The sequence below is a fragment of the Vulpes vulpes genome, chromosome 12 (assembly GCF_048418805.1).
Source record: "Vulpes vulpes isolate BD-2025 chromosome 12, VulVul3, whole genome shotgun sequence".
Lineage (NCBI taxonomy): Eukaryota > Metazoa > Chordata > Mammalia > Carnivora > Canidae > Vulpes > Vulpes vulpes.
Window position 1 is genome coordinate 68,509,962 of NC_132791.1, and position 27,707 is coordinate 68,537,668.

Below are 27,707 nucleotides of genomic sequence, written 5' to 3' on the forward strand. Positions count from 1 at the left end.
TGGTTATCCATGGCACAGCAAAGAGCACTACTGTCAGTGTATTTGCAGTGGTTCTTGTTCACAAGTCCTGTGGGGGTGACATGAAAAGGTGTAGGTGGATGCTCCACATGCACTGTGTGGGTGTCATATCTGAGGAACACAGAGCTTGAGGAACCCACCACTTGAGGAACCCACCACTTTTATAGCAAGCAGTAAGCAAACCTGTTCTTTGTCCTGGAGGTAGGCATCACCTCATATCACAAGATTGCTCACTATAAACAGCAGCCTGGGGGCAGCGCCAGTGGCTCAGCGGTTTAGCTATGCCTTCTGCCCAGGGTGTGATCCTGGAGATCCGGGATTAAGTCCCACTGGGTTCCCAGCATGGATCCTGCTTCTTCCTCTGCCTGTGTCTCTGCCTCTGTCTCAATCTGTGTCATGAATAAGTAAATAAAATCTAAATAAAATCTTTAAAAACAACAAAAACAAAACAGCAGCCTGGGAAATGGTTCAGGTAAAGAGCAGTCAGGCTCTTGCATTCTTGATGTACTCAGCAAGACATGGAGGAACATAAGAGACACATGACAGCTATCTCTCCCAGCTCATTTTACCTGGTTGATTGGAATAAAATTTTTAATGTCTTTCATTATTTAAATTTCTTATGATCTTTAGCAATATTTCCTTTTTCCTTCTAGTATTATTTGTGCCTTTCTGCTCTTTTTTCCTGAGTACTTTTTACCAGTAGCTTATTGATTTTATTAGTCTTTTCAAAGAACCATCTTTTGCTCTTGTTGATCCTCAGGTACTTTTATCTGCTTCTTTGATTTCTGGTCTTATTTTCATTATTTCCATTTTTTTTCTTTATTTGGATTTCATTTCCTGTCCCCCCCCCCCAACTTCTTGATATAGATGTTTAGATAGTTGATTCTCTGTTTGTTTTTCTAATATGTACTTTTAAGACTAGAAATTCCCCTTTAGTTATATTTTTTAGTTATGTCCCACATGGTTTGATATATAGTATTTTTAGTAACATCCAGACCAAAATATTTTATGATTTTTTTGACGCATCAGTTATTTTGAAATGTTTAATTTTAAACACAGGGGTTTTTCTAGTTTTGTTTTTCACACTAATACCTAGGTGGTCAGAGAACATAATTCTGTATTTCACTCTTTTTTGTTTTGATTTTTCTTTGTTGAGATGTGCCCTATGGCCAGAAATATGGTCTAATTTTGTTAATGTCTGATTTTGTTAATGTTCCCTGTGTATTTGAATATGTGTTCTGAAATTGTATTGGATGCTATAATTTAAATGTAGGTCTGGGATCCCTGGGTGGCGCAGCGGTTTGGCGCCTGCCTTTGGCCCAGGGCGCGATCCTGGAGAGCCGGGATCGAATCCCATGTCGGGCTCCCTGCATGGAGCCTGCTTCTCCCTCTGCCTGTGTCTCTGCCTCTCTCGATATCTCTCTCTGTGGCTATCATAAATGAATAAAATTTAAAAAAAATAAAATAAAATAAATGTAGGTCAATCAGGTCAAGTTCATTAATCATGTTCAAGTCATTTCTACCTTCACTGAGTTATGTGTGCATGTGCTGAGCATATGTTAGATATCCAGAGAAATGGTAGAGTAAGCTAAAGAAGTCAGAGGTTCAAGACCTTGAAAACAGCAGCATTTAATGCCAAGCATTTCAACGGTGTGAAGCCACAGGAAAAACATTTTTACGTCACAGAAACCATCTCTTCTCTCATTTAATTAGCACTCTCCCCACTTTGCTTATTTCATTCATTCATCATTACCAATGAATGGATCTTAAGTTGCCTTACTTGTTCTCATGTCTGTCTTGGACTAGACTGCAAAATCTCCATGAGGACTGGAACCACATGTGTTTTCTTGACACTATATCCCTCCTGCTGAGCACACAGATGATACCAAATATTTGTGGCATAAATGATCGGTGCATTTTCCTGAAATGTATACTTGATAATTTGGGAAGAAAATTAAAGTACTTAAACTCATAACCAATTTAACATATTTTCTTCGCACACCACGTGAATATGAAGAACAATGCAAAATTTGGATCAATTTATTTTTTTTTTTAAGATTTTATTTATTCATGATAGACTTAGAGGGAGAAAGAGGCAGAGACACAGGCAGAGGGAGAAGCAGGCTCCGTGCAGGGAGCCCGACGCGGGACTCGATCCCGGGACTCCAGGATCGCGCCCTGGGCCAAAGGCAGGCTGAGCCACCCAGGGATTCCCCCCCCCCCCCTTTTTTTAAGATTTTATTTTATTCATGAGAGGCACAGAGAGAGAGACACACAGGCAGAGGGAGAAGCAGGCTCCATGCAGGGAGCCCGACCTGGGACCCATCCCGCGTCTCCAGGATCAGGCCCTGAGCTGAAGGCGGCGCTAAACCGCTGCGCCACCGGGGCTGCCCTTCATAAGGCTTTTTATACTTTTTACTTGATTGCCTTTTTGCTCTTCCTTTTTATTCAGCGGAACTCCAGTCTTCTTGGTTGTGCAGAAGGAGCCGTAGAGAGGAAACTGTCGGCGTGGCTTTCTCGCAGGGTTTGATGCGCTGCGCATCCCTGCCCAGGGACGTGGCCGCCGGCCTCAGAGAAGGGCCCCAGCGGGAACAAGCCAGGGGGAGCGGCAGGACCCCGGGTTTGGCCAAGCCCGGGGCTTCTTCATTCAGGGTTTAGGGGCTCCAGTCGGGGACGGAGAAGCCGCGGCTGCCGCCCTCACCCCAGCACCCAAGTCTGTACCGAGCAAACACTGGCGGCGACCCCATCCACCGCCTCCAACCCAGGCGTCCGGGGACAGTGAAAGGCGGCGGCGGCGGCGGCGGCAGCAGCGCAGTGAGCGTGCCTCTGCCTCGGTGACAGTCCCCCTGCACCACTGCCGGTCGTCTGCCCCTTCCGGGCCTCCCTCCCTTCTGCGCAGAGGCCTCGGAGGGTTCCTGGGGGCAGCGGCCGCCAGACCACCCCAGCGCCTAACCGCAGAGGTCTGCGCGCGCTGGGGCGGTGGGCGTGGGCACGCGAGGGGCGGGGCCTGAGCTCCGGGCCGGGGCCCTCCTCCCGGCGGCCCGCGGGCGGTGGGCGTGGGCACGTGGTGGGCGGGGCCTGAGCTCCGGGCCGGGGCCCTCCTCCCGGCGGCCCGCGGGCGGTGGGCGTGGGCACGTGGTGGGCGGGGCCTGAGCTCCGGGCCGGGGCCCTCCTCCCGGCGGCCCGCGGGCGGTGGGCGTGGGCACGTGGTGGGCGGGGCCTGAGCTCCGGGCCGGGGCCCTCCTCCGGGGGGGCACAGTCTCCGGGAAGGCGCGGCCCGCGAGGTGTCCCGAGGGGAGAGGAAGACGCGGGAGCCTGGGGGCTGGGCGCGGGCCTGGGCGCGGGCCTCCGCGGTGCAGGCGGGTAAGCGGGCCCCCGGGCGGGCGCGGCGGCGGGGCGGCGGGGCTTGCGGCGGGCGTGAGGCCGGCGGACCCTCTCCGTCTTCAGGGGGAGTCCGGGCAGCCTTCTGCTTTGCTCGTAGGTTTCCCTTTGACCAGAAAACCTGTTTCTGGGGAAAAACCACCTCCGAACGTAAGCAAGTGGCCGAGAGGTTCTGCGTGAGGCGTCTGCGGGACCCTGGGAGCCAGTGCTGAAACTTTCGGTTTTGGTTTTTGTCTTTGGCATCTTGGCCAAAAGCTCATTTGGTTAAAAGCAAATTTGGGGCCGGCCGCTGTGAGCTGGGTTTTAGGCAGTCAACTAAAAAAATAAAAAATAATCTTTAAAGATGTGGTACATTTTAAGACTTGCAATAGTGTGTGGATTATAAGTGGCGTTCAGGAACTCCGTATTCTGTCTCCTTTATCTCAGAAAAAGCAGATGAAAACTACGTCATCTCCTTCCGAAGCGCAGTAAATGCCACCTGTCCACCCCTGTGGATCTGGGAATACAAACTGTGTCTAGGCCGCGGGGTCACTGGCACTTGTCTGTTGTCGTTCGCTCCTCCCGGTGTTCGTGTTTATTGAACTGATACCTGCTAATACATCTCTTGTCTTTAACACCCCCGGACCAGACAGCCCCTTCTAGGTCCCACCCATTTCTTTGCTCACTTCTGTTTAAGAACAAAACAAAAATCAGGTCTTTAAATGAAAGCCTTGCTTCCAAGTTTGTAGTTCCCGCCTTCCCCCCATCCTCCATCCTCTGTCTCAGGCTGTCTTCATCCCCCCCAAGGCCCTTGTGGAAGTCTGGGGTCAGGGCAGGTTTTCTTCTAACAGGCCACAGATGGCTGCTCCCTGATCTTCCACATTTTTTTCTTCTGTTGGCTTCCAGGCCACCACATTCTCCCTCATTTCCTTCCATCTCCCTGGCTCCTCCTTCTGTGTCTCCAGGTTTCTGTTTCTTTTCTCAGCCGCTGAATGTTGGAGTGCCACAGCGCGCCGTTCTTGGACGTACTGTCTTTCCAGCCGGACTCTCTCCCAAGGCAGTTTCCATCCCAAGCCCCGTTCGTTCCATGGCTGTAAATATGACATCTCTAAGCTGGTGACTTCCAAATGTTTAGCTTTACTTCTGTCCTGAGTTCCAGATGCACGTTTCCAGCTGTTTGCTCAGCATCTCCACTTAAAGGTCTGATGGGCATTTCAGTTTAGTATGTCCAGTGATAGCACACCCACCCGGTCCTCCTTTCTGCTTTTCCCTCACTGACCTTATCTTCTCACAGTAGAGGTTACCAGCATTGGCATCATTTTAGCTCAGACTGGACATCCAAGCATCCAGCCAATTCTGTTAACTCTTGAAACTCCTTTCAATCCTTGAAAAGATCTCTCAAATCTGACCACATCTCAACCCCTCTCTAACAACTCTGGTTCCCTCTTACCTAGATGACTGTAAGTCTCTGATTAGGCCTTCCTGCTTCTGTCCTTGTTCCTCTGTGCTCTCTCCAAACAGCAGTGATTTTTTTTTTTTTTAAGAAATATAATCAGAACTTTCACTTCCTTTCGAAACTTTCTGACAGCTTCTCATCAGAATCATAAAATCCAAACTCTTAGGATGGCTTCAAAGCCCTTTGTGATCTAACCTCCAAGAACTTCTCTGATCTCTCTCACCTTCCCCCTTGCTTACTCCACTAGCACCATTGATCCCTGCTGTTCTTCTTCTCCTTCTCCTTCTCCTCCTCCTCCTCCTCCACCTCCTCCTTCTTTTTTTTTTTTTTTTTTTTGCCTGCAGTGGGCCTAGGCTGGACTATCACAGGCTTACACTTTCACTGTCCTCACTTCCGTATTGAAATACCATCTCAGGGGGTCCTGCCTTTTTTGAGGTTTTAACAGCCCCTTGCTACTACTGCCCTTTGGTGCAGGTTGCTGTTAGGTACTGAATATTATTCTCTAGTATTCCACAAAGCCTATGGCACCTGTAAATCATTGTTGGTGTCTAGGGTTCTCCAATATTAAAAATGCGCAACCGTCTTTGTCTTGAGCCTCATTTTGATAAGACATATAGTTTGCTTTTACATTCAGCATTTTGATAAAATATTCTTCCTGATTTGGAGAAGATTTGCCCTTTAAATATAGAAAATGAAAGAAAAACAGTCATTTTACCCAAAAGAGTGTGCAGTACATTTTTTTCCTTTTTTTTTTTTTTTTTCAATTCCATTGTTTCATTAGGAAACGATAGTCTCTCACTTGGAGATTGTTTCTGAATGGCACCAAGAATATGTAGTTTTAATGGGAAGAAGAATGAAGGCGCTTGTTCAGGGAATGTTATTCAAGTTTGAGTTGTGTGGTGACTAAGTTGCTAGCAGAATAGCAAGATTTTATAGCAAAATTCAGTTCTCTTTTTAAAGTATGCAAGGATTAAAGTGAAAAACAATATTTTTGTGAAAGGCTTTTGAGGGATAACAGACTGTTTATAATGCTGCTTTTTCACTTTTTTCTCAAGGAACTCATTCTTTGATGCTATTAGTAGCATGTGTACTACCTTCCCTTCTTTTAAAAGAGAAGAAAAAGAATTTCTCATTTCAGAATTGAGATTTCAGGTGCTTGAATAAATATGTATGATAGAAAATCAAATAAGCATTTAAAATGAGGGCATTTGAAATAAATTGGAAATAAGAGCAGGTCAGTTAAGGAGAAGCCAGGAGTGAAGTTAAGATCAGGACACCTGCCACAGGCCGCTGTATGGTGAGCCCACTCATTCACCGGGAGCTTCCCAGCGGTGGAGTAAGGAGGCTCCACGGATGAAAATCCGGGTGCCTGTGAAGATCCGTTTGTGTATTTTTGTTCCTATACCTCACAGAAGTCAAAGTTTTTGTGTTTGTTTTTCTCTTGTTATCTAAATGACCATACATTTACTTGCTTTGAGGACCTGTCTTAGGTACTAGGGAGGTACATATTCTGCCTTCTAGTGCTTTACAATAAACTAGAAAGTTGGAGGAACCCTGTTTGCATTTAGAATTAGCAAACCTGGACGCTTGGGAAGTTTGTATATAGATTAAAACTCAGGAGATCGGGATCCCTGGGTGGCGCAGCGGTTTGGCGCCTGCCTTTGGCCCGGGGCGCGATCCTGGAGACCTGGGATCGAATCCCACGTCGGGCTCCCGGTGCATGGAGCCCGCTTCTCCCTCTGCCTATGTCTCTGCTTCTCTCTCTCTCACTGTGTGCCTATCATAAATAAATAAAATTTAAAAAAAAATTAAAAAAAAAAAAAACTCAGGAGATCAAACAGTTAATCATGGAGTTGGGCTAAAGCCATCTGGGATGACGGCACATGAGGAATATACTGTCTGGGCATCAAGTTAACATGAATTCTATTTAAAATAAAAAAACCTGGAAAACTTCTTTTTTTTTTACTTAGTAAAAAACTTTTTTTTCCAGGTTGCAGTATCATCATAGAAGAGGAAGATATATATAGAGAGATGCATTTAGCTACATGTATATTCACACATTCCCTGGACACAGATAACCAGTATTACCTTTTTGGTATACTTCTTCCCAATCTATTTTCTTTACAGCCAGTTTTACAAAGCTGAGATCATACTGTCTATGAGACCAGACTGTGCAGTCTACTTTTGTTCACTTATCACGGAAACATTTTCCCTGGTTCTCAAAGTATTTCTAAGAAACATTTTTAATGATTTAATAGGATCCACTTGTATGAACACTGTGGCATAGTTTATGTTGTCTTTCCCTAGGGTTTGGACATTTTGATTGTTCACCTCCAATAGAATTTTGGCTAGCCTATGATACTACATACATGTTCTCTAATAATAAGAAAATATAGTCCTGGGCGCCTGGGTGGCTTAGTTGGTTAAATATGTGCCTTTGGCCCAGGGTCCTGAGATCGAGCCCCACATTGGGCTCCCTGCTCAGCGGGTAGCCTGCTTCTCCCTCTGCCTGCTGCTCCCCCTGCTTCTTGTTCTCTCTCTCTCTCTCTCTCTCTCAAACAAATATTTTAAAATATATATATAGTCTTATACTTCAGACTTCAGAATTGCAATAATATGTTCCCATAGATCCCGTGACAGGAAAGAGCTAAGCAAGCTTAAGGAACTGAAAAAAGAAAAAAAAAAAAAAAAAAAGGCCATGTGTAGGTTGCTGGAGGAGCAAGGGAAGAAAGACATGAAATGAGGTTGGAGCTGAAGCTTCTCATTTGCCATATTAAGAAATTTTGTGGGCAGTAACTAGACTTTCAGGGGTGATCACTTTGAAGTGAATTATAATGCAGTATACCTGATACTGAAGGTATCATAGCACTAATCACAACTACAATTGTGATAATTAAAACTTTTTTTTTTTTTATTCTAGCAGTAAATGGGAGTAATGAGACCAGATGGTTGTATTCATAAAGATCATTGTTGCTGCTGGACTGAGGAAGGGTCAGACTGACCGGGAGAACACATACCAAGGCTAAGTGGGAAGCAGTGTAGTAGAAAGATGTTGATCCAGAGCGAAAGTGTGGTGGAGAGGGAAACTAGAAGAACTTGAAATGTATTTTGGAAGTTGAACAGACAGGACGTGGGGATAGCTCAGAAGTGAAAGTGTAGGAGAGGAAGGGGAAGGTGTCAGGGATGCCTCCATTTCCTGGCTGTGGTCACTGGGCAAGTGATGGTGCCTCTGACCATAATGAAGTCTGGGTATGGGTAGATGAGGTAGGAGGTACTTCCCAGGCCAGCAAAAAAATCAGAATGCTAGGTGATACATAGTCTAAGAAATGCGAACGGGGTATTCTGGGCATCCAAAAAAGCAATAATTAACCTGGAGGAAAAAGGAGATGCTTTCTGCCAAATATGCTGCTTGGGCTGTGTCTTAACACGAATGTACCACATTTATATTCACGTCTTTTTTTTTTTTTTTTTTTTTTTTAAGCAACATAATGGTTCAGTTAAAAAATCCAACAAAGTATGTTTGGATTGGCCAGATCCTATTCTGATTAAATCAGTAATTTATGTGATAGTGATGATGATGATGAAGACGTCTCGGTTCAGTTGTCTCTCTAAACATAAAAGATTGTGTTAGTCTTATATTTGGAACACTGTCTCATTTATTCAGAAGGTATTTTTGACTGCTGTCCATGCTCTAGACCCTGGAAATAACAGTGGTGTATAGGACAGATCTGGTTGTCATTCTGGTAGAGTTTACATTCTAGTGGGAAAAAGAAACTAAGCAGATAATCATACACATGGTTAATTGTAGTTGTGATTAGTGCTATGACACAAAGGTACAGGGTGTGAGGCTCCCATAACCCTGACCTTTGTAATACAAACCCTGGTACCTAAAATGAAAAAAATGCAGGCACTGGTTTACTTTGACTGTAAATAGGTATCAGTGGGTGGTTAATATTCTAAGAAATGTGAACAAGGGGATTTGACCATTAATCCTTTTATTTATGTCGGCCTTTGCCATCCTTATGGGTTCTGCGCAACCCCTAATGAAGAAAATAAATACATGACAGCCGATTGTCAATAATGTTATCTCAGTGTAAGATCAAGTGGCCTCAAATTCTACTTATTTTATCCCTGAAATTATTGAATACCCTAGGGAGATTCAAAAATATTTCCCATGTAAAGAAGTCAAAGAAAAGTCCACGTGTTCCTCTTCCAGCTGGCATAGGTCTGTTCTTTTGCATCCTGGCAACCTGATGGAGCTTGACACTCCCGTGCTATATGTAGTTGAGGGAATTTGCTGTAGTTCAGCTAACTCATCCTGGAAAGAGCCAGACAGTAAATATCGTAGGCTCTTATGGGCCATACAGTTTCTGTTGGAACCACTTACTTCTGCTTCTCTAGCATGAGGTTAGCCATAGACAACACATCAGTGAATATGCGTGGCTTTCTTCCAATAAAACTTTATTTACAAAAACAGGTGGCAGGTCCTGTTTTGCTGCAGATCTCTCCTGTAGTGCCTTGTGAATTTGGATGCTGTATCTGTTGCAGTTAAGTTGAATAGAACAGAATCTGCTCTGGCTAGTTGAAGCAGAAGGATATGCATTCAAGGATATTACAGGATTTACAGTATCGTTAGAGAGTTGAAGAGCTAGACTCTAGGTTGAGTTTCTAGGAATACCTACCAGCACCACGTAGCAGAATTGGTCTAGTGGAGCTGGGCTTCTGCCATGAAAGCTCCTGCCAAATCAGCAAGCTGCCAGCTCCTGAGTCACACCATCTCTGCTGGAGCAGAGCCTCACGCTCTGCTTCTCTCCGTAGTTGACTCCGACGTGTAAGTACATCTGATTGGCCGAACTTAAATTATACCTGGAGTCTGACCTTCAAGGGAGCTGAGGAAATTCAGCACTTGTTGCTACAGGACATATAGGAAGGTCCACTAATGGGAAGGTGGAGTGAATTTTGGATGAGCAAATCTGCAATCTAGTATAAGAGGACGCCGTCTCCCAGTGGACGGCATCTACCCCTAGTAGAAACAGAAGGGTGCTCGCACTCTCCCCCGAAGTCCTGTAGGTCACGACATCATCTGCAGTGTCCATCACAGATGTTATCCTGGGACTTTGCATACTTGGGAATTAGGTGGCCTCTCCCTTTTCCTAGAGAAGTGGAGAATAGGAGAGACCAAGCTGCCCAGCGATCAAGAGCCTAACAGCTCAGCTCTAAGAAGCTCATGCCCACGTTTGCCATCCTCTCTCTACTAGGAGATTCCCTCCATTTCTGAGCATGCCAAGTTTCTCTTTTTATGATCTCTCCCGCTGCCCCTGTATTCTGTTGTAGCTACTGGCCTCCTCTCTCCTCCTCAGTTAGGCTTTCCCCTTTCCTATGCCTCCCAACCTGCTGGAGACACTTGAAGACACCCCAGTCTACTTTGGTGATGCCACCATTCCTCTGTATTTGCTCCGTGGACCCGGAGGTGCTAATGAGCCCTGCCTGAGGCACTCTTCTCACGCTCCCAGGACCATTCTGGGTCTGATTTTCCTGCTGCTCCATTGCCACTCTTTCCTGTCCCGGATGGTGCCTCTCCCTCCAGATGCCCCTCTGACATCACTTCTGTCTTCAGCTCTCTGCTCTTCTCCTCTCTGTGTTATTCTCAGGTGCTCAAGATTTGATCTCCTGAGCCCCTGACCTGCATGTGTGAGTGCTTCCTGGACAGCTTCTCTTCTAGGTCATGGGACAAGCTCCCTGGTTGCAAACTAGATGAATAGGTCACACACACCTCCACTCCCATCCTGTTCACATCAGTGAACAGCAGTGCCACCCACCAGGGTACACCAGGCACTGGCTTGGGAGGCATACCTGATTCTTCTCTGTGAGCCCCCATGACTCCCTTTGGATATATCTTTGGGTCCTCCTGTCACTTCTTTGGCACAGGGCTCTACTCCCTCCCCTGGGTTACTGCAAAGTGCCTCTCAGCTGGTGGTTCTCCCAGACCAGAGCCTGACACACCCTAGCCTGCCCTCCTGACCTGCAGCTATTTTAACCTGTCCTGAACAAGTTAGATCATGTCTCCTAATTACCACCATCCAGGAGCTCTCTGTCCACCTGGCCCGATCACATTCAAAGCCCTCAACACAATATGTCAGGCCCCTCACCTGCTAATCCTGTTTATCTCCATCTGTATGTCTTACTGGTACCCTTGCCCCTCCCGTCCCCACATACGTGCACTGGAGCCTTATAAGCAGCTAAGTGAACCTACCCTGATGTACTTTACTCTGTGGCACCTTGGTGTTTTTGCAAATGCTGCTCCCGTTGCTGGGAAGGCATCCACCTCCCTTGGCCTTAATCATGCAAGTGTCCTCTGCTGCAGGTGTACCCCGAGTGCCTCTGTAGCGCCCATTGTCCTGGATGGAGTGCCAGTGCAGTAATTGTCTACGTACTGTCTGCTCATTCTGGCTTCACATCCCTAAAACCCAGAGGTCTTGGTGCAGAGTAAGTTTTCCAAAACAGAATCATTACCATGAAGCTTACTAGTTGAACAAGAAACCATTGCTCTTACTCATATTCACCACAAGGTGGTGCTGTTCAAATAGGAAAGAAGGAGGCTCTTCAAGGCTGAAGGATTCAAGCCCTCGATGTCTTTATCTTAAATGTGTCCCTTTTCAGAGGCAGCAAGCTCTTTCTGCGGGTAAAATCACAGACTGAAAATCATACATGTGCAAATGATTACTGATCGTTATTTCACTTACTGCTCTTTGGGAGCCTCTTCCCAAGTGGCCAACATGTTTTAAAAATGCAAGTATGAACTCCTAAGTCGAAAGCAGCACACTTCTAAGGAAGGTTGTAGTAGGGTTCTCTATAGAGAAGGAGGACCAATAGGATGTATGTAGAGAGTGCAGGGAGGGGACCTTTATTTTAAGGAATTGACTCCAGTGACTGCAGGGCCTCGAGTCTGAAGTCTGCAGGGCTGGAAACCCAACTTCTGTGTTGACCTGGAGACAAGAATTCCTTCTTCTTGGAACCTCAGCATGGCTCTTCCTACACTTATGAGTTGGGGTTACATCCCAATAAACCCATTGTAAATTGAACATACTCTAAGTCGAAAACACATTTAACACACCCCACCTGCCAAACATTGTTTCTTAGCCCAGCCTACCTCATGTGTGCTCATAATACTTATATCAGCCTACAGTTGAGAACAATCATCTCACACAAACCCTGTTTGATAATGAAATGTTGAACAGGTCGTGCGATTTCCCAAACGCTGTACTGAGAGTGGGAAACGAGGGTCACAGGGGTAGGAGTGGTGTAAGTGTATCGGTCGTCTAGTCTTGTGGCTGCACGTGGCTGTGGCTGTGGCTACCTGGGAGCTGTGGTGCTGCCCCCACCCAGCTGAGAGAGAGAGAGAGAAGAAAGAGGATGGATCATACTGCGCATTGGGAGCCCGGAAGCAGATCTAGAGTCACAATTCCAAGTGTGGATTCTACTGAATGCATATTGCTTTCGCACAATTGCGAATTCAGAAAATTGTCAGTCAAGCCATCATAAACTGGGGACCATCTCTATTGCTCTTAAGGCTTTTACCTAATGATTAGGAGCCCACCCATGTTCTGCTTTCCTCACAGTATACCACTTTACCTGGTCATCCCATCTAAAAAATACCTTTGCAGCAGCATCTGGGCTGGCATTTGAACAACAGCTGGGCACCAGAGCCCAGCCAGGCAGACACATAGCAGTGTGTCACAGAGGTCTAGGTGAGAAAAGTCAACTTTGCTTGGAAGAGAAGTTTTATTTGCATTTAGCTGGGGACAAGGATGAGCCATCTGATGGCAATAACCTCCCCGAGGCACCCCTGGGCAGTCTGTGCTGGAAGAGAGGCTGTCCTGGGATGGGATCTACTAGCTGCTGCCGGCAGCTCTGCTTCTGCCTCGGAAGTCTTCTGTTGGAGGTCTTACTGCCTCTGGGGCTCGGAAAGAATGATAACCATGGGGATACTGCAGTTTCACCCTACCAGGTTCCATCCTGTACTGTTTATGTTTCAGAATTAGGTGGAGGTTTGGGGCAGTCCTTGGGAAGGTGTTTTGCTTCTTATTTTACTGAGACTGTTGAAGCAGTCAGAAGGGAATGTCCACAGGTGTCCCCTGCCTCCCCCACCACACCCACCAACCTGTCCCTGTCCCATCTCGTTCCGCCGTGTGTTATTTTCAGTAGGAAAAACAGTCTCTCCTCCCCTGCAAGGGCAGACCCCTCCCTTTCCACCTTGGACCCCACCCCTGACCCCTTGCCTACCTGGGTCATCCCTTCAGCAGTCCTCATCCTTCTCCAACATCCCTGAACTGTTCTCTCCATGAGCTCCTTGTCCTTCGCCAACAGTCTTCTTTATAGCGAGTCCTCTTAGGGTACTAGACTTCCCCCAAACTCTTACCTGTTTGGTAAGAGTTTCTCTCCCTCAATGGCAAAATATTTCCAAGTCAGTCTTTATACTCAGTCTCGAATTTCTTTTCTTTTCTTTTGAAGTCCATGTAATGAGGTTTTCCCCCTTCCCTCCTGTTTGGCACCAGTCCTCCAAAGCTGCACTTCCCTGAGTCCATATCCTACATCCACAGCTCCTTTGGCAGCTGGGCCTGTTTTGCATCTGGAAGCCCTGTAAGACAACCACACACTCACTTTCCCTTGAACTGATGCCTTCATTTAGTGTCTTTGGTAGCATCACACTCCTGGTGGTCCTCCGACCCTCCTAACCACTTACTTTCTATCTTTATTGCTGTTTTTTTCAGTTCTTGACCCTATAGTGTTGGGGGAGCCCTAGGGCTCAGCCCCTGGACCACTTCCTTTTTCTATTTTTACTTATTCCCTTAACGATCTTCAGGTTTAAAAAGTCTTCAGGTTTGAAATACAGCCTAGACACTGATAAAAGCCAAATACACATCTCCTGGCTGGACCTCCCTGCCAACCCCCCGAGACTCCTGTATTCTTTGCCTACCCAGCATCGTGAGTAAATCCTATCACTTCTGCTCCAGAATACACCCCAGATCCAGCCACTTGTCACCACTTTCTCTGTGCCCTGGCCCAGGCCACCACTCACCATGATCCTCCTGGCTCTTGCAGCAGCCTCCTCACTGGTGTTCTTGCTTCTTTTCGGTCTCTTCTCAACATGACACAATGGTCCTATGAAAGATGCGTCCTCTCTCTTGTCATCTCTCTGCTCATCTCCTTCTTAAAATGTCATAAATAGTTAACCTAATATTTGTTGAATGAATGAAAGCAGACAGTACCTTTCTAGTACTGTTTACCAGGCCGGATGCTTTTCTTTCACTCTTAAGAACAACAGGCATCCGGGGGCACCTGGGTGGCTCAGTCGGTTAAGCATCTGCCTTTGGCTCAGGTCTTGATCCCAGAATCTTGGGGCCCCCTGCCCCAACGGGGAGTCTGCTTCTCCCTCTGCCCCGCCCCCTGTTTATGCACACACGTGCACATGGTCTCTCTCTGAAATAAAATAGCTTTTAAAAAAAGAACAAGAGGCATCCTCTTTGGGAATTTGTATTTTTTAAAGTTTATTATTTTTTAGTAAGTTCTGTGCCCCACAAGGAACTCAAACTCCTGACTCGGAGTTCAAGAGTCCCATGCTCCAGCAACTCAGCCAGCCAAGTGCCATTGTTTGTATTTTGTAGATTCAGCCTCGGCGCATCATCAAATTATAAATCCTCACCCAGTAGTCCTCAAGGGATAGACCCAAGTCTTGTGAGAAAGCAGCCTAAATCTTAGAAGTCATAACGGTCTAGAACATAGCTCTGTAAGTACAACAGATTTTTAAAAATAAAGGGCAAACTGTTTCTCAAAAATGCCGTGTGGACAAGGAAGGAATGCTACGAAAAAGAAGGGTGATAAAGCTGCCTCTGAGCAAGTCTGAAGGAATGCTCTCTGTCTCTGTGAATCAATTTCCATTTCTGGATTTTGATATAAATGGAATCAAAATCTGTACTTTTTGGGGGGCATCTGGCTTCCTTCATACAACATAATGAGTTTGAGATTCATCCACATGAGTGCATTTATCAGTAGCTCACTCCAGTGCCGAGTGGTATTCCATGGACATCAAACTTTTTTTCTCCATTCCCCTCTTGGTGGACATGTCTCACATCCTCCTCATTACTGTAACCTGGTAATTGTATCTAAAGACCTGGTTGGAGTCGGGCTAAACATTTTTGGCAAGACTGCTTGACACATGATGATACATCATACTGAATTACATCAGAAGGCACAGTATGTCTGGTTGTGATCGGTAAAGCTTAGCATTTGATTAAGGGTGGTAAATCTGTTCTATCTTTGAATTTTGTGTTACATTCATCAAATTTTCTATTTCAAATGCATTGGTTTTTACTCTGCTTTTTTTCCCCCAATCTCCATAGCTATGTTTTTTTTTTTTTCTTCAAATCACTTTACTCTCATGGCCTTTTTCCATTCCACATCCTCTGATTTTTTTTTAAGACTTTATTTATTCACGAGAGACAGAGAGAGGCAGAGCCACAGGCAGAGGGAAAAGCAGGCTCCCTGCAGGGAGCCCGACTAGGACTCAATTCTGGGTCTCTAGGATCATGCCCTGGGCTAAAGGCAACGCTAAACCGCTGAGCCACCTGGGCTACCCTGATTTTTTTTTTTTTTTCTCAAGCCATTCCACCATGTTCATCTGATTTGGTTTCGATAATGTTTATTCCATTGGTTGCCTTTTCTGTTTTTTCCCTAATGGCGTTGGACCCTTGATTCTTCTGCAGTCTCTCTTTTCAGGTAATTCTGTTCTTCCAGCTTTGATATTTTTCTTTGGTTAAGCATTCTCTTTAGTGCATCCTAGGACAGTGCCACTCACTTATATTCGTGGATGATAATAAAAGAAGGGTGCACTGAAGGTAAACCATTTGACTTCCTTCATCAGAAATGTCCTGCAGGGACATTTGGCTGGCTTGGTTGAAAGAACATGTGACTCTTAATCTCAGGGTCATGATTTCAAACCCTAAGTTGGGTATGGAGATGACTTAAAATCTTACAAAAAAAAAAAAAAAAAAAAAGGAAGAAAGAAAAAGAAAAGAAAGAAAAAGAAAGAAAACGTCTTGCTATGAGAAAAACATCAGCTGAGCTGAAAAGTATACTTACCTGATATGATTAATTCACATCCTGGCAGTTTCCCCACCCATCTTGTCCTGGACCAGCACCAGATGGCTCAGAGACTGGCAGCTTGTCGGTAGACCACACTTGGAATAGCCCCATCCTAGAGCTGGTTGGGGAAATTTTTCTTTAGCTCCTTGGCTAGGTATGTAATAACCATAACAGCTGCTAACATGTGTGGAGAACTGTTCTCAGGCATTTTGATCCTCATAAAAATCCGCAGGGAAGGTACTATAATTATCACCACTTTACACATGATGAAATTAAAGCAGAAAGATACCTAGTAACTTGGACCAAGTTACGCAGTATTTTTATAGCCAGGCATTGGGATTTAGGTTCAGGCAGTCAGATTCCAGAGCACATAGTTTTTTATTTTTATTTTTTAAGGATTTCTTCATTTATTTTAGAAAGAACATGAGCGGAAGGGGCAGAAGAGGAAGAGAGAGAATGTCAAGTAGACTCCCTGCTCAGTAGGGAGCCCGACGTGGGGTTTGATCTCAGGTACCTGGGATCATGACCTGAGTCAAAACCAAGAGCCGGCCACTTAACCAATTATGCCACCCGGATGCCACCAGACCACATAGTCATAACAAAAATGAAATTGTCTTTTGCCTATTATTATTCTTAATACTTGTTTTTATTTCTTGCATTCTGTGTGCCTGCTTGCCAAGAATGCACATTTGTTATGCTGTTCTTTTCGCCCTACTCCTGTTTATATGGGGAATCCTATTGGGATCCTCTTTCACTAGATGAAAGGTGGGTGCATTCTGGACCCTCTTTTCTTATCTAGGACCTGTTGATACTCCTTTCAGAACTCCAGCTCAAGGGCTCCATTCTGATGGGCTGAGTTTCCCCACATAATTATTGCCATGAGGGGATGTCATTAGCTCAGTGGGGGCTGTCGGCAGTGGTGGCAATCAGTAGCTTCCGTTTTAGATCTTTTCTGGGACAAGAGGTGGAGGTAGGGCTGTCACTCCTTCAAGTTAAAAGCACATGCACAAAAAAGTTTCAGTCTTACAGAAAGTAACTTGGCCACATCTGTCATTATTACAAATGCATTTGTCCTTTGATACAGAAATCCCATTTGGGGAAATTATTCTGCAGACGAACCTGTACACATGTGAAGTTATTTTTATACAAAGCTGTTCTCTGTTGCTTTGCTCCTAAAAGTAGTAGACTGGAAACAACTCACATACCCGAGAATAGGAAACGATTATGGCACAACCACGTGGTGGAAGATTTTGTTATAAAGAACAGGGAGAAAGTTACGTGCTACTGGGGAAAGTGCTGGATCTCTGGCTACTGCTGTTTTGCAGTGGATGTGTGTATTTTACATATGTATATATAAATAATGATACTTTTCTGTGATCAGGAAAGAAAAAAAGAATATATATTCATAAAGAAACAGTGGAAGGACATAGGAAAAACTGATGAAAGCAGTCACCTGTAGGAGGCCGTGGAGGGAGCTGGATGGATGGGGAGGACTCCAGGGATGAAAGTGAGAATTTACACCATAACCATTTTCTTTTTTTTAAGATTTTTAAAATTTATTTATTCATGGGAGACAGAGAGAGAGGCAGAGACACAGGCAGAGGGAGAAGCAGGCTCCCTGCAGGGAGCCTGATGTGGGACTTGATCCCGGGTCCCTAGGATCACATCCCGGGCCGAAGGCGACACTAAACCACTGAACCACCTGGGCCGCCCTGCACCATAACCATTTTCAAGGTCATTAGTTATCTCAGCCACTACCTTTTCTTTAAAAGCAAATGAAAAAAAAATGTATGCAGAGATGTTCCTGTGACCAATGATTTCACGTGCCTCTCCCCAGCGGCCACCTTCCGTCTTGTCCCATTTCGTGGAAGGGAAGAAGGTGCTTTCACCCTGCATCTGCCTGTCCCTGATGGGGAGGGGACCTTCCAAAGGCTTCCTGGGCTTCTTCAGCCTTCCATGCCTAGCTAGTGTTGTGGGAAAGCCCCCTGGTGGATGGAGTCAGCAGCTCGGGGGCGCAGTTCTGGTCATGTTCTCTCTGGTCCTTCCCTCCTGAAGCATCCACAGCCCTGGATAGAGACCTTTTGCCCCTCTAGGAACCCCTGCGGTGGTAGGAGAGGCCAGCCTCCAGCACACAACTTTCTGTGTCTCTTCCCCTTGGCCGCCGCCTCCCTAACTCCCTCCCTCCAAATTAGAAGGTTATAGTGAAGTTTCCAGACACTGTGGCTCACTTTATTCCCTTTGGGCTGCTCAGGGTGGGGCTGAGTAGGAGGGCTCAGGATTTGGAACGGCACCATCATAGACTTCTGGAGGCTTTTGCTCTTTTTTGCTGACCCGTATTTAAGAAAAATGTGACATAAAGTTGCAGTTCTATTCTTTTGTTGTTTATCTATATTCACGTCAAGAGATTTCGTCAGTCTGGCTTGACAGAGCATTTTACCCTAGTAGTTTGGGACACTCTTTATGAGTATCTGTTCTGTAAACCCAAGTGTACTTCCTGCAGCAGCCAGTGGTTAAGGTAATGGTGTTAAGTTGGTTTAACCAACCAAGTGAAGATCACTTGAAAGGATGCTATAAATAGATTCTTCCGAATGCTTTAACAGTGTTCTTTGGAAGTGTACTATAGTTAACATACAGCATTGCGTTAGTTTCATGCATACTATAAAGCAATTCAACAATTCTATACATCACTCAAAAATTATTTTTTTAATATACATACAGGAGAAGCTTCTTTCTGCAGCTTTGCAGAGTAGCACCTTTTCCCATAACACCACAACACAGTCTGCAGTGAATCCTAACCAGTGAAGAGAATCCAAGTTCATTCAGTTTTGTTATTTGAGATGGATGTATTAGCATTTTAGAATTATGCCTTAATGTACATCTTGGTAGGTGTCAGCATATACTGTGGATTAGAACCTAAAGTTGACATCATAAATGACAAGCAGTAGCTAGCAAGTCCCTCACTGCTCAGAGGCAGGAGCAAACCCTTTCGCTCTTTAGATACTCTAGAAAGAAATTCTCTGTGTTTTAACTTATCTTTTCTTCCCATCAGTTTTTCATCATTTTTGCTCAATGGTTTCTTCTAACCTTGAATTATTTTGGTATATATGAGCTATGTTATTTATGCTATTATGATTTTAAGCCTAATTAAATTCTTGAACTCTGGTCTTTCTTCATGAAAATAAATTTAAAAGCTCTGGAATAGAGCCTTTTTTAAAGAAAATAATCTTCTGATAAAAGAATCCCTCTTGAAACTGCCTATATAGGGGTTCTATTAACACCATTGCCAACATTATCTGAAGATTTGTTAACTAGTTTCGCATGAATCACTTTTCTTTCATAGCTGATGTAATTCTTCCACTCTGACTTTAGAATTTTTAAGATAACAGAACGAGGGGCGTCTGACTCTTGATTTTTGGCTCAGGTCATGATCTCAGGTCATGAGATTGAGCCCCACTCAGTGTGGACCAGACATGGGATTCTTTCTCTCCTTCTGCCCCTCCCCGCTCATTCTCTCTCTCTCTCTCTCTCTCTCTCTCAAAATAAAAATGAATAAATAAGTGAAGAAAATAACAGCATGAGGATGGGCTATAATGATTCTTTGTTGATTTCTCTGGTGAAGATCACTAGCCTTTGTTTCCAGATTTTATTCCCAAACCACAATGTTAATTTTTCCTGAAGTGAATCCTCAATTTTCTGAAGCATTCCCAGGATTACCTAGAAAAAGGTATTCCTTACTATTCACAACCCTTATCATAATTGCCCTGCCAGCCCCAACACCAGGGCCTGACCCCCGCAAGGCAGAAGAGCTCCCAGCCAGTGAACCCCGGGTATCATTTCATTCGACGTTTCAGATCTTCCGTTGTGCTGACTTAGCAGAGCTGCCAGCTAGTCTTCTCTGTATTTGTGTTCTGTTTTGTATTTGTGTTTGATATAAAAATAAGTTTTGTATTTAATATTTGAATATTCTGTTGCTCTTGTTTTTGCTGTTTATAGTTTACACAATAACTCGATAATGAAGAAGTTGGATTTTAGCTCCATATGGATAGACTGGCATGGTACCCTCTCACTAAAATACCAGAGCAGTTGACTTTATTCTGGAAGTTTACAGTGCTAGCATACCGCGTAAGATTTCCAAATGTCTCCCGTTACGTTAAACTGACTCTGTCCCCGCCTTGATTCCCCATGGTAGTCCTTGTGAAGCTCCCAGAAGACGAGGGATTTCCCTTCCCCAAGATCCAACTGGCATTTCCTCCTGAGAACCTGTATGTTACAATCTCTTTGAGGTTTTCAGGTTGAGTGAAAAAAGTATTTTCCGTTTTTATTTATTTTTAAAAACATTTTATTTATTTATTCATGAGGCAGAGAGAGAGAGAGAGAGAGGCAGGAACAGGCAGAAGGAGAAGCAGGTTCCCCGTGGGGAGCCCGATGTGGGACTTGATCCCTGGGGATCACGCCCTGGGCCGAAGGCAGACCCTCCACCACTGAGCCACCCAGGCACTCCGTATTTTCCGTTCTTAATGTTTGGATGACATTCACAACATGTGTCTGCCTTGTTATTTCTTCTCTTTGTAGAATGAAAACAAGTGTCGAGAAAGAAGGAGCGCTCTCCATTTCTGACCGGGAGGTTTACGATGGGTGTCAGGAAGTCAAAAATAGATCCCCGCCCACTCTCTGTCTCCTGGGGTCAAAGCCCCGGTGTGGAGGTGCGTCAGAGTCGTCCTGAGTCCGATTCCAAGAGACCTGAAGACCTGTCCCTGCGTGCTCTGCCGGAGTCTGGCCCCACGACGCTGCGACCTGCAGGCCAGTGCGAGGCAGCGATGGGCTTGGGAGAGAGGACGCCGGGGGAGGAAGAAGAGGAAGAGGAGGAAGAGGTGTTCCTCAAGTTTGTGATACTGCACGCAGAGGATGACACAGACGAAGCCCTCAGGGTCCAGAGTCTGCTGCAGAATGACTTTGGCATCCGACCCGGCATCATCTTTGCTGAGATGCCGTGTGGCCGGCAGCACCTACAGAACCTGGATGACGCGGTCAACGGGTCCGCGTGGACCATCCTGCTGCTGACCGAGAACTTCCTGCGAGACACATGGTGTAAGTTCCAGTTTTACACGTCGCTGATGAACTCCGTTAACAGGCGGCACAAATACAATTCCGTCATCCCCATGCGGCCTCTCAACAAGCCCCTGCCCCGGGAGCGGACCCCCTTTGCCCTGCGAACCATCAATGCCCTGGAGGAAGACAGCCGGGGCTTCCCTACCCAGGTGGAAAGGATCTTCCAGGAGTCTGTGTATAAGATCCAGCAGTCTGTGTGGAGAGAGGCCAGGAGTTCTGTCCAGAGGCACTTCGTCTCCTGAGAGGGAGCCCACCACCCACGGCTGCCTCGCGCTCTGTGAGGCAGCACATTTCTGGCAAGGATTTGACAGAAGCCTGGGAGCATGACAAAGATTTGATTGATTCTGCAGCACACTGCATAGACTGAGACTTTTTGATGTCGTGTTAAACTTGAGATTGTCCGGCTTTCGAGAACGTTCCTCTCCCAGTTTGCCTGGCCCGTGAATTTTAGGCAGGGTATCTGTAGTTCACATTCCCTGTGCCAGTCCTTGAACACAGACTTCTGAGAGACGTTTTAAAAATACGACACTTTCATTGGGTTCTCAGAGGACACGCAGGAGGAAATGTCCCTGGAGGATCTGACCTCCCTTCCTCTGGAGGCGCCTCTCAGAAATGTCACAGTAGAGCACGACTGGCATTGTCCCCCCAGAAGCACAGAGGGCCAGCCGGGAACATTTAGAATGCTGAGCAATGATAACTGTGAAATTATGAGCAGATGTGAAAATGGGCGGGGGGGGGGGGGGGGAATCCAATCAACTGTTGTGCGGCTTTATGCTGGAATTTGAGTATTTGGGGACAGTGCCTACCACTGATGAGCCACCTGTTCAATGGCATTGTGGTTAGGGACTCCGGGGAGCCATGTCGTGAGGTCCCCTGGAGCCTGAAGCTCTTGTTAGGTCATCTGTAACCAGGGCTCTGTGTGCAGGGCTTCTGAAAGGTGTATGTGTCCCTGGCCACATGTTCTCCTCCATCCCTCTTATGGCAGCCTTTAAAAATTCCTCTCACTCACAGTGCTCTACCCCGGAGGTATTTCTCAGCTGGTGATAGGAGTAGCTTGGCCGTGTGTGTGTGTGTGTGTGTGTGTGTGTGTGTGTGTGTGTGTGTGTGGCGGGGGGGGGGTAGATTATTTGTAGACTTCGAATGGAAGTGGAAGATGCATTTTGTCACCTCCTCTTCTGGGTCCCACACTCACAGCACACCAGAGAGGCCCTCAAAGCCCCATTGCTTTCCCTCATGCTCTCCTGCCCTGGCTGGGGTTGAAGGAGAGCCCATGGGGTACAGACTGGGGATGGATGGAGTGTGAATCACGTCATGTTGTAGTGAGGAAAGCACCCACTGGGGGATCGGGAGACCCGGTTCCAGTCCCATCTCTGCCACCAAGGCTGAGTGTGATCTTCCCCTCCTTTATCTGTGAGATGAAAGGGTTGAATTGATGGATTTCTAAGGGCCTTTGTCCTCTCTCAGAATGTGAACAACCAGGAACCAGAAAAGGGTACAAGCAAAAACAAAACAAACACAACAGTTTTGTAATGTGATGTGTCATAAGTTGCAGGAGGCTTTGGACAGGCTCACAGTGGAAGGATATTCGAATGCGTTGACAGCATAATTGATTTCTAGTGGTATCCGTTACACTCATAGTCACAAAAGAATTACAGCACTTGCTTACTCAGATTCTTTTAAAATACGTTTTTTTGTAAGGACCATTGAGCAAAGACGTTCTGCTTGGTTTTTCTTTCTCCTTATCCTCACTTCTCCATGTCTCTTCCTATTCCTAGTGTCTGCTCTCTTCTTTCTGCATCCACCTCTTCATAGCCATGACCAAATGTTCCATGAGGAACTTCTGCAATCCTGCAAGTAAGTCAAACCTCTTACTAGTACTTACTGAAGAAGAGACTTTTTCATTGCGCAATGACATTCTCTTTACTTAAAGTCTCTATCATAGTAGCTTCCTACTCACTTTTCTTTATATACACACACACACACACACACACACACACATATATATATCTCCAATTTCATATAGTTAAAAAACATTAACCCACCCTTCATGCTTACTACCAAAGCGGGAGCTACTGGTGCTGGATGGTGTTTTGTTTTGTTTTGTTTTGTTTTGTTTTTTATAAATCTTTTTATTTGTTACCCTTGACTACACTTGATTATTTCCAACTCTAGGGAAGATTGTGGAAAAGTATTTTGAAAAAAGGCATTAATCTGTACTCCATAGAGCACCAGGCACAACATCTCTCATTCAATCTGGAGTTAAATATATTTTTTGTGATGATGAAAAATGTCACATACTGAATAACTGTGTTGACATTAACAGCTGTGAAAAGAATTATCAAAATAATTAAACTGAGGATGGTAAGAAGTAAAGGTGTGCCCTTAGTCATATGTTTGTGTGTGTGTGTGTGTACACGTATGTATAGATTAGACTTATACACACACACACGGAATTTCTGTAACATTTTGCCACATACTGGAGAGCTTTTATGTTGGGTCCTCTCTGGGCCTCATCGCTCACCCTGGAGGCCCACAGAAGTGCTTGAGTTGTGCCTTATAGATCAGTTAGGATTCTTCTGGCCACAAGAAACAAAACCCAGTGCCACATGACCTATACCATAAGGTAAGCTTCTCTAACTTAACAAGAGGTCCCCTAAGATACGGTATCTCCAGGGTGTCCTTAAAAATCCCAGGGTCTTCTAAACAATGCAATAGTACTCTACCTTAAAAAGAAATAAAATTCTGATACGTGCTCCAACATTAGATGAACTTGAAAATGTGGAGTGGAAAAAAGAAGCCAGACACAAAAGCCAAACATAGTATAGGTTTGTACCATATGAGGTACTTAGAACAGGCAAAATCATGGTGACAGGAAGAGCAGAGGTGACCACGGGGTGGGAGGGAGGGAAGAACAGGGAGCCATGTTTCATGGGTACCGTGCTTTTGTTGGGATGATGAAAAGGTTCTGGAAATGGACGGTGATGATGGTTGTACAACATTGTGAATGTACTTACAGCCACTGAGTTGTATGGTTAAAATGGTAGATTTTATGTATATTTTATCACAATAAAAACCAGGTTCTTACCGCCTTTTTGTCCTGCCACCCTCAGCGTTCTAGTGGAACTCCTCTCAAGAGTTGTGCCCTGGCCGCTCCCGTGTCAGGCACCATATATATGACTAGGGCGGCATCAGCCTCCTAAGGTGCTCACCCACGGGAGGAAAAATATTTCCTCACTGCATTATTTAAAATTGCTCATACGTGGTGATAAGCCATCTGACTTGTCATTGGTTTTATTATTATTATTAAGATTTTAGAGAACTAATGTGGGTGGGGGAGGCAGAGGGAGAGGGAGAGAGAGAATCCCAAGCAGGCTCCATGCCCAGCTTGAAGCCCAAAGTAGGCTCGATCCCACAACCCTGAGATCACCACCTGAGCCGAAACCAAGAGTCAGACATTTAACCAAATATGCACCACCCCCACTCCCTGGCGTCCTGGTTTTATTATTTTTTAAAATTTCTCTCCACTTTCTCCAGGTGGACCCTTCCTTCTCCCCTTCCCCCCACACCCCCAAGCACCACTGCTATGGAGTCAGATCTCCGCGATTGGATCCCATCCTTGCCCTCTATAAATTGTCATCTTAAACAAGACAACCCCCCCTGCCCCCCGCCATCCTGCATCTCTGTCCTCATCCAAAATTAGAGATAGTAAAATAGTAATACCTCACTGGCAGGATTATTCTGAGGATTAAATGAAACCATGCATGTGAAGCACACACGGGGCGGGGGGAGCAAATGTGATTGCCTATGGCCCTACTTTTGGAACCCTGGCAACTCGTGGGGAGCAGATTTTTTTTAAAAAAGGCCTTGTATCCACGTGCATTCCAGATCTCACCCCAAACCGAGAGGAAGCCCCCGACGGAAGAGTGTGTGAGCCGTTGATGGTAGGCGTGGCTGTGGACAGGCTGGTGCAGGCAGGAGGCAAGAGAGTAGCCCCGTGGCCGTGGCCAGTCGGGGAGTGGGGCCGTCTACCAGAGCCCCGGGAGCACCCACCCGGAGCCAGGTCAGGGGACCGCCCGGGCCTGCCTGCTGCCAGCTGTGTTCTCCTGCTCCTACCCCACTGAAGACGTGGACGACTTTCAAATACATTTGAATTTGCGGGGGGGGGGGGGGGTGTTGCTGTTCAGCTCAGCTCCCTTCCAGGGCTCAGGAACTCCCTGAGAATTTAGCCTCGCTCGGGAGTTTATAGGCTGCATGAAGCTCAGACCCTTCTCCACTGGGGTGGGCAGAGTGGGTGGCGAGCACGTTGCACTCCTCTGCTTTGCTGCTTCCTGTCCTAAGGATTTCTACCCCGAGTTCAAGGCTGCTGGCTGGGCGTAATCCCCGGCCGGGCAGTCAGAGCTATTTCCCACTTGAGTCCTTCATTTTTCCAGAGCCTTGGAGTCACCCAGACCTCTCGCAGGGACCTCAGCGTGTAGGGAAGGGATCCATACAACTAGTTCAGAGGAGTTATGGACAACTTCCCTGGGTCCTCTTAGGGATCAAAGCTGGCTCCTAAAGCCAAGGCCGGTTACTCATGGTGGCCATTGTCCCACAGCCTTGAAAAAGCCCCATCAGTTCATCTCCAAGTAGAAAATCCTAAACTCATATGCAGACGAGATTTTGCCAAACCACCTCCCTCAGCAGAGGGCCTGCAAGGGAGAGGCCCAAGTGGTTTTCGCAGACTCAGTAGGGAGAAATCGGAGTTGGGTGGAGGGGTGGTGGCTCAGCAGAAAATATCTGACTGCGGGGCACTGTCCTGGTGCAGGTAAAGAAGCCCCACGTCACACGTCACCATCTTGAGTGCGGCTATTTCCCACTTTAGGTATCAAATCTGTTGACCCAAGGCTGGGCCGGGGCTGCCCAGGCAGGACATGTGAGAAGCTGCGGCCACAGCTGCCACTAACAAGGAGGTGGGGTTTGGCGTCGTCCTTTGTCCTGCGTCTGTGCCCTGGTCTTGGTGTCCTGCCACCTGCCGTGGGGACTGTCCCAGAACCGTGACTGTCCCTCTGCGCTTCAGGGAGGTCAGAAGGGGCCAAGGGGGAATTGCAGAAAGCTGCCAAGCACCTGATGAAGTGAAACCAGAGCGTCTGAGAATTGACATCCTTGAGCCAGTGACGGACAGGAATGAACGTGCCCAAGAGAATCCGACGCCCTTGAACCCCAGGATGCCAAGCAGATAGAAACTTTCGATTTTGAACTTTCCGTGGCCGGTAAGAACAATATACTGATAGAAAGTTGTGTATTAGAACACCTGGGAGGTTCAGTGGCTGAGTGTCTGCCTTTGACCCAAGTGATCCCGGGGTCCCTGCAGGGAGCCTGCTTCTCCCTCTGCCTGTGTCTCTGCGTCTCTCCCTGTGTCTCTCATGAAAAAATAAATAAAATCTTAAAAAAAAAAAAGTAAGTTGTGTTCTAAGTCATACTGGGCAATCCCTGTTGTTAATACATTATTTTCTAGCGGGAGTAAATAGTACTTGAAAGTGCCATTAACTAGTAGCGCGGAGCATGGACAACTATTTGATCAAATAAGTGAAGCTGTGGGGAGAAATAAAAGAGTTGCCCTCTTCTCTGCCGGTGCATGAGCTTCCACAACTGTTTACTCAACATTCATAATCGGCTCACACCTCCTTCCCTTCCTGACATGAGCAGGAATTGTTGGGGGTTGGGGGTGTGAATAAAGCTTTCATCTGGTGTAGCACTCTGCTCCTTGTCTCCAAATAGAGTTAACTCCGAGTCACTTTACTGAAGGTGAATAAATAGAAGTGCTTTTTTAAAGCAAATAACAGGAACCTGCATTTAAAGAGGGTTTTTTTTTTTTTTTTTTTTGTAATCTAATTAGGAATGTCCCCGCCAGCTACCTCCTCAAGGGCAGGTTTAAAACAAGGAAATCTCAATGGACTAGCTCCTCCCAGGAGATTTTTTTGCGGCTACATTGGCTGGGACACATAACCAGCTTTACAGATTTCTCAACTCTATTTATACATTAAAAACACGATCCCATGAATCTGAAATTATATTGTGGTGATGGTTGCACAATTGTGCAAATATACTAAAGCTGCTGAGTTTGTACACTTTACATGAGTTCATGCATTTTCTGGTGTGTGAGATACAGCTTAATAAAGAATGAAAAGCAAACAAAAAAGCCTACAAATTGCAACAATAAAATGCTATGGCCATTTGGAACACAGTTTGGCAGTAGTGAGTGATATTCAAAATGAGGTTATCTCGTGAACCTAGCAATTTTTCCCCTGGAGCTGGAGAGTTGCACCCTAGAGAAAGTCTCCCCCAGGTACTCAAAGAAGCACATATAAGGAGGATGTCTTTTCCAATATTCTTTGTACTAGTGAAAGACTGGAAGCAATCTACATGTCCAACGGTGGGGGAATTCAGAAATCTATTATGGTAGGTTCCTACAATTGACTGCTGTAGAGCATTTAAAATAACTAGTGAAGTGACGCATATCAACATGTGTAAGTCTCAAAAACAGTTGTGGGGAGCATGCAGCAAGCTGTAGAATAACGGAGCATCTAATAACCATTTAAAGTTTCAAAACACACAAGATGATAATTTTTCTTAGTGGATACAC

The 27,707-nt window shown here is 45.8% G+C and overlaps 1 protein-coding gene across 1 annotated transcript in view; it reads left to right on the forward strand.

Annotated features, from left to right (window-relative positions):
- Window positions 1-24,188, forward strand: part of LOC112932456 (uncharacterized) — a 47,053-nt gene extending 22,865 nt beyond the window's left edge. Inside the window, exons 4-7 of the mRNA XM_072731916.1 lie at window positions 2,542-3,007; window positions 3,278-3,549; window positions 3,826-3,866; window positions 20,557-24,188. Coding sequence (XP_072588017.1) covers window positions 2,542-3,007; window positions 3,278-3,549; window positions 3,826-3,866; window positions 20,557-21,327 — 1,550 coding nt within the window. The 3' untranslated portion in view covers window positions 21,328-24,188. The remainder of the gene's footprint in view (window positions 1-2,541; window positions 3,008-3,277; window positions 3,550-3,825; window positions 3,867-20,556) is intronic.
- Window positions 24,189-27,707: the final 3,519 nt, after the last annotated feature.